This window comes from Camellia sinensis, chromosome 5 (genome assembly GCF_055761805.1).
Source record: "Camellia sinensis isolate YWXY chromosome 5, ASM5576180v1, whole genome shotgun sequence".
Lineage (NCBI taxonomy): Eukaryota > Viridiplantae > Streptophyta > Magnoliopsida > Ericales > Theaceae > Camellia > Camellia sinensis.
This window is the reverse complement of record NC_138965.1, coordinates 173,877,306-173,884,782: the sequence shown is the minus strand read 5'-3', so window position 1 is coordinate 173,884,782 and position 7,477 is coordinate 173,877,306. Positions and strand designations below refer to the sequence as shown.

Sequence of the window (7,477 nt, the reverse complement as noted above, 5' to 3'; positions counted from 1 at the left end):
GGCATTGGATGGTGGGCTGTATGAGCACCATACGAAATTCAGAAATTCTATGGAGAGCACTCTCAAATAGTTGCTGGGGAAGCATCTGCAACCATTTTCATTGACCATTCCAATGATGGCCCTGGCATTGGAACTGCCCTCATAGCAGCCTCTCACTCCCAGTGTAGAGGTTGTGGAATTCTAATAAAGGTCAAAGGCAGAGTATTCTGGTTAAACGAGCTTGATATTTTATTGTTGTTGCTGTATATTTTCTTTTTCCTCTTTATTGGCACAACTTGTGGAAATCCTACTTCAAGAGATGGTACAAGCAAATCCTTAATTTACACTCCTGCAGAGCAATGGAGCGTTGGGGGTAACAAGCTTTTCAATTGTTGCCTTGTCCTGCTTTTTCTTTTTGTTTTTCCAGTGCTGAAAAGCGTGTGTTGATACTAGTGTAACCTCATTTTCTCATGCAATAGATAATAAAATTGGGGATTGCAGTTGTTATTGTACTCCCTGTTGAGTTTTTAGATTTCTTTTGGTAGATTCTGCTTGGTAGTTCCAAGCATGTAAAGGAAAACTCTTATATGATCTCATGTGCATGTGAACTTCATTTCAATAGAAAAATGCACGTGGGTGGGTTATGTTGGATGCTTCCTCTTTCTCTCATCTGTATTCTGTGAAGGTGTTTTCTAGTTACAATTTTGTTGTAGGCAGACTAAAGGATTTCAGCAGATCTGATTTGGATTGGTAGCAGAGTCAAATTTTAGGCATTGCCTGTTTGCAAATTTTAAGCCTGGAAGTGCTTCTGTAGATGTAGTTGCATTTTACTACACCAATCACATTTCATTCCTTTAAAGTAATGGAGGATAGGCCTTATCGTAGCATTAAGGTTTTGTTAATTTGTTTTTTTCCTTTTGTTTTGTTTTGTTAATGGAGGATAGGCCTTATTTCATAATTTACCAAAAAAACAAAGGCTGCTGCTCCATAATAATCTGGGCATCACGGTTTCAAACCATGAAATAGTCTCTCCACACGCGCCCTGCAGTGGTGGGAGCTTCGTGCACTGGGACTATTGGCATTTTTGCTACTGTGCTTGATATACCGTCTAACAGCTGCAGGTTCTCATATTGTGAACTGTGTTTCTTAATTTGGTTACAACTCAATATGTTCATGCTTGTAAGAAACAGGCGGTGGTTTTAGAGTTCATGCTTGCACAAAAATCAAAAGCCTGAAGGACCATCAACAGAGCCTAAATTCAAGGATGAAGTTTAAAGTTATTATACATTTCTGAATTTTATTGTATTCAACATCATGGTGAGGAACCATTTCCTACCCCCTCTTTCATATGATATAGGCAGTCTCTCTCTCTCTCTCTCTCTCTCAAACCCATTGCTTGATATATGTTTCAGAGAATCTAAGCTACAACTATTTCTCATGTGTGAATCTTTGTTCTCCCCATCATGCTAATCAGGTTCTTTAAATAGCAGTGAAGAGCCACTAAACATTGGACACCAAACTATCATCCTCATCGTCCAACAACCTCTCACGCCTGGAATTCTTGAGGAGAGGAGAACCAGCATTCTCGCTTCCATCAATTTTCTCTCCTAATTCTGGTCGATGGCTGCAACAGCTGAGCAGGATCTGCAGAACCTCCTTCATGTTAGGCCTAGTTGAGGGAAACGTGCCCGTGCAAATGATCCCGAGCTTGAAGACACAAGTCATTTCATCCAGGTAACAAGGTTCTTTAACCTCCTCGTCCAAGGCATCAACTAAGGGGTTTCCGTCTTGAATGTGGCGCCATGCCCATTCGGCAAGGCAAGTATCTTCATCCCCATTGTTGCTTGCTTCCCTTCCAGTAACTAGTTCCAGAAGGACCACACCAAAACTATACACATCAATCTTCTCATTCACTCTTGTTGTGTGAGCATACTCTGAAACTCAAATTCATAGTTTAGAATTCGACAAAATGGTTATGAAATAGTAATACTTATATCAAGGAACCCTTTAATGTGTACTAAATGTACCTTGTTAAACATTTTTTAATGCATTTTTGTGGAAAATGTTACGTAATCTTTTAGTAATATTATGACAATTTGAGGTTCAGAAATAAAGTTACTCATTTTTTCATCGAAACATTTATGAGCCACAAGTTGCCCTAACCACAAATTTTTATGTTGATGATAGCAATTTTCATTTTTAAACCACAAATTGTCGTTTAACTCTATCAGAAGATGACATAACATTTGCCACAAAAATATGTAATATGTACGAGAAAAATGCGTAACAACCAAAGGGTTTTCCCTAATATCAAGAGTATTGAATAAATCACTTACCCGGTGCTAAGTATCCAATAGAACCAGCCACAACTGACATTGTATTAGTCTCTCCATGCTTGACTACCATCTTGGCTAGACCAAAATCTGCAACCTTTGCATTGAAGCTAGAATCTAACAAGATATTGCTTGATTTCACGTCTCGGTGAATTACTGCAGGTGAGCATTCATGGTGCATGTAGCACAGTCCCCGGGCTGTTCCCACTGCAATTTGAAGCCGCTTAGGCCAGTCCAAGACAGCATGATGGACTGGACCCGAGACACTCAACCGCTGGTTCTTCCCATGGAGCCACCGGTCCAGGCTGCTATTTTCCATATACTCATAGACGAGGAGTTTTGTAGTCTCACTAGAAATGCAGCACAGCAATTTCACTATGTTGGAATGGCGAATCGTGCCCAGAATTTGCACTTCTGCTAGGAATTCCTTCTCGACTTTCTCATCCAGCTTTCTGATATTCCGGGTCTTCTTGACAGCGACAACTTTGCCCCAACGGTTCAAAACTACACGGTACACTTTCCCTGAACCACCAGATCCGATCATGTTGCTTTCAGTCAGACTCGATAGAATGTCCAACTCTGAGAAATTCAACGATTGAAATTGAGTGAACTCCCACTTGGAATCCAATCCACACTTTCTTTTCCGATAAGTTTTGACCACGAGGAACATGAAGAACATAGCCAATGCAAACAAGGCCGCCGCTGTACTTACAATTACAGCAAGAATTTTGCTGGAGTTTTGAGGCCCTGAAGAGCATACATCAATGCCTAGTAGTGATGGGTTAGTTGCACAAAGACCAGAATTGTTCAAGAAGCTATTATCATATGCTTTGTTTTCGAACTCAACTGGTATTGTCCCAGTGAGAAGATTGGAAGACAGGTTGAGCAAAGTTAGCTTCAAAAGGCCAATCTGAGGCGGGATTTGACCCGATAACTCGTTCCCTGACAAGTCCAAATCAGTGAGACTAGGTAAAGACCCGATTTTGGCAGGAATTGGACCGGAAAGCTGGTTTCGACTGAGATGTAGAGTGTTCAGCCAATTCCACGAGATTATATCTGATGGAAGATGCCCAGAAAGTTGATTTCCATCAAGCAACAGAGTCGTCAAATGAGGAAGAGCTGTCAATCCTTGAGGAATTGTACCAGTGAAGTGATTGTTACTTGCATTGAACACCGTCAAAGCCTTCCATGATGACACTCCAGCTGGGATTTCACCAGAAAACATGTTGTTACTAATCTCGATCCGTGATAAATTAGAAGCCAATTTATCGGGAAGCTGACCGAACAACAAATTGTCATTGAGAATCAAGGCTTTCATATGGATTGATGTCCACAAACCAGATGGAATGCTTCCAGAAAGTTGATTTCCATTGACTTGTACAATCAATAAGCTCCTGCAATTCCCAAGTGAATTTGGCAGTTCGCCTGTTAGATGGTTGTCAAAAGCTATGACTCCGGTCAATGCCCCATTAGCACACAAGTACTCTGGCAAGTTACCAGTAAAATGGTTTGAAGGGACCTGAAACTCTTTGAGCATCGAGTATTTTCCCAAGTCCGGTGGAAGTACCCCTGAGAGGTTATTGTTAAACAATTTAACGACTTCCAAGGAGGGAAGGCGGCCAATACTTGCCGGTAGCTCACCGGATAATTGATTGAAAATCAGATCCAAACCCGACAATTTTGTCAATTTTCCAAAATCATCAGGTATTGTTCCGTTTAAGTTGTTCGCGGATAGATCGATTTCCGCCAAATTCAAAGCTTCAACCACCTGAGGAATAGCCCCGGACAACTGATTTCTGAAAAGATACAGGATTGTTAAATTGTTCAACAAGAACAAACCACTTGGAATGTTACCAGTCAAGCTATTTATTGACAGGTCAAGGACCTCGAGCGCCGTCAAATTCCTTACTGTTTCTGGGATTTCTCCCATCAACCCTGATTCTCTCATCTGCAATTCTTTCAGTTTCTTCAACTGGGTAAAGCTCGAAGGTATAGCCATCATTGAGAAATTATTGAAAGACATCTCTAGTACTTCAAGATTCGACAAGTTACCGATTTCTGATGGGAAAGAGCCGTTGAACCCATTTAGAAAAACCCGGAGAATTCTCAGCTCCGGGAACTTCCCAATTGCTGTGGGAATGTCACCGGTGAAGATGTTGCCGCTGAGGTTGAGAGACTGGAGCTGAGCTGACAACCGGTCGATGTCGCTGGGAATTGGGCCGGTGAAGATGTTTTGTGAGAGGTCAAGGATTTTGAGCTTGGAACAGTTGTAGAGACTGGTTGGGAATGGCCCGGAAAAGTAATTGTATTGAAGATCAATGAGGGTAAGGTTTTGGAGGTCGCCAATGAAGGGAGGTACTGTTCCATTGATGTTTGTGTTGATAAGTGAAAGTCCGGTGACCGACCCGTTGGTGCAGGTGATCTCATGCCAATCACAGTGGGTAGAGGTTGAGTTCCAGTGGTTGATGGGTGCTGGGTCAGACCAGTATTGTTTCAGTTTCAATAAGATTGATTGTTCTGAATTAGTACTAGTTTGGGAGGTTCCATGGAAGGGGAAGATGAGGAAGAGGAGAGAGAGTATAGAGAGAGGAATTTTTGACATTTTTTGAGAGGTGGGTTTTGGGTGGTGGCTTTTTTTTTTGTTTTCCGGTGAGAAGCCTACGGTGGCGGAGGTCAGGCGGCGGGGCGGCAAGAGGGTTGGATTGCTATGGGAAGCACCATGAAATGTAAGACTCACCCAATTTTTCAAATTTCAAAGTTGTGTAGTCTTGTAATAAGTAAATATCAGCAAGGATGGTCTGTCCTCAAAATTTTTTGTCCCCTATCTCTAATTACTCACCATCATTGGATCATATGAGAATTTTAAGATTCACAAATCTCAAGACATATCTAATGATTGTGAGTGATTTGGAACAAAGAGGATAGGAATTTTTGGAGATAGAGAATCTTTGCTGAATAGCAATATAGTCTACTTTGGTCAATAGCCAATAAAATGTTGTCATTGAAATGATATGGATTCTTTCTCTGATCTCTTGGATATAAAAGTAAATAAATAAATTACAATAATAATTACAACATGTAATTTATTTAAAATACTAATTATTTTTGTGATTTTAAAAATTACATTCTAATCGTATAACAAATAATTTATTTCATTAATCAATCATTAAATTAATTAATCATGTTTAATGATGTTAGTAGTATATTTTAATTGATAATTCTGATAATTTTACTGTTATATAAGAGTATTGTTAAGAATTTTTTTTTTTTGTTAATTCTGTGATAACTTTTGATAAGGATTGTTTATCATTTTTATAATTATAAAGGGGCAATTTATATTTTAAATAAATTTGAAAGTTAACTAATGGAATTACATATATCGAAACAAGTTAGGCAATTTTCGGCGACTGTTTAGGCAATTTCTGGCGTCACTCCGGCGAGCCTTAAAACTTGTTTTTCTCTCTTTTTTTCTTCCGATCCTTCAGTGTTGGGGGGAGGGGAACCTATTGAAGGTCGCTTTCTTTGCCGGCAGTGCTTCACTCCAGTCGATCTGGGTTTCTTTTCCGGCTTTGACTCGGTTTCTCCTTCCCTCGGTTTCCCCTCCCCTCGGTCTCATTCAGTAGATCTGGGTTCCATATGTTTTTCAAGGTGTTTTCCGGTGGTTTGGTTGTTGTTCTCTGTTCTGTTTTCCGACGATCTCTACGGCTTGCTTCCGCTATGTGGACCAGGTGTTTTACGGCGAGACAACTCGTTTTCCAGTGTTTTTTTGGTGAGCTTCCAGTTACCCTTTCTGATCTTGCACTTTTTGGTTGCTTGGAACAATGCTCAAGAAAGGCTTTCTTCTTAACTCTAAAGTGGTTCCCAAACGTCTTTCCAAAGAAGAGAAAGGCAAAGGCATCGTCATGTCAGGGGCTTGTGCTCAGGATAAGTTGCAGGGTTCCTTATACCCTAACTAATTTTTCGTTTTGGACCCGTTGGACATGGCTCTGATTCAGGATTCTTTGGGTGATGATTTTCAATTTGATTGGGATGCTGCTTTGGAACATATACAGTCTAAAGTGGGCTTGGATGATACAAACTTTCCACTGTCAAAAGGCCGTGAACAACCTAGGTCCTCTAATACCATGGTTCATACTGGTGTTGCTTTTGAACCGAGTGGTCAGTCTCCGAGTAGGGATATTAGAGCAGGAATCGGAGCATGGTGGGATTGTGGCACTGTCATCAGAGAGGGGCCTCACAGTGGGCTTGGTTGCAGTAAGAATAGTGAGGTTGATATGTCTAGTACTTCACTCAGCAAGGATGATAAACCCACGCAGAAGGTCAAGCGTCCCAAAAGAGTGTATTTGGGCAAGGACTTCCTCCTCATTGATCGTAACTCGTGTCAGGCTTTTCAATCCGGTGGATCCTTTCAGTTTTTACGCCGACAGAGTTTGTTGATTGTTGAAGTTCGAATTCGCGGACATTCTGACCCAATTCTGCAAGATGCAGTAGTGGATATCGAGATGGAGGCCCCATCCCTAGACATTCTACCTACTTCTTCCCAATCCTGCGAAGAGACACTACAACCGTCACCACCCAATTTGCCAACTCTACAACTGTCCTCCCCGGTTCTTAGTGATTGTGAAATGGAGGAGCAAGCACCGACTACTGGAAAAGCTTCATTGTCTGATAATTTTATGTTTTGTTATGCAGGCCAGTCAAAAAGAATTCGTGCTTCCATACCTCGTTGTCCTAAATCCTCTAAATTGATCTTTGACATTACTGCTGGTAAACGCAAGCGGGAGCCACGGATTGAAAATTCCTACTTTGATCCCAGTCTTTACAGGCCACCTCGGCGTCGAGCTTTTGGACTAGGCTAGGAGACTCTTTTGTTGGTGCTTATTTATTATAGTTTTATTTGTACTCATGATTATTATAACTTGTAATGCTGTTATTCTGCTTATTAATATATGGTGATTTCATCGTCAAAAAAAAAATAAATTTGAAAAAATATATTTGTAATTTACTAAAAAAAAAAATGATTGGACAACTTTGCTTCTTACTTACCATCACAAGGCCTGTTTTAATGGAATAGTGTTTTTTTTTAGAAGGTGGAAGGCTTGACCCCTTACAAAATGGGAACTTCACTCAACAAAGCATGCACTAAATTCGCTTGTCTGGACCTT

The 7,477-nt window shown here is 40.6% G+C and overlaps 1 protein-coding gene across 1 annotated transcript; it reads right to left on the bottom strand.

The window, feature by feature from the left end:
* Positions 1–1,205: 1,205 nt before the first annotated feature.
* On the bottom strand, positions 1,206–4,914 carry LOC114292616 (uncharacterized). The gene is made up of 2 exons (XM_028236612.2): positions 2,316–4,914; positions 1,206–1,913 (listed from the first exon to the last, which is right to left on the bottom strand). Exons 1-2 carry the CDS (start codon positions 4,912–4,914, stop codon positions 1,480–1,482), a joined length of 3,033 nt encoding a protein of 1,010 aa, XP_028092413.2. The 3' UTR covers positions 1,206–1,479.
* Positions 4,915–7,477: the final 2,563 nt, after the last annotated feature.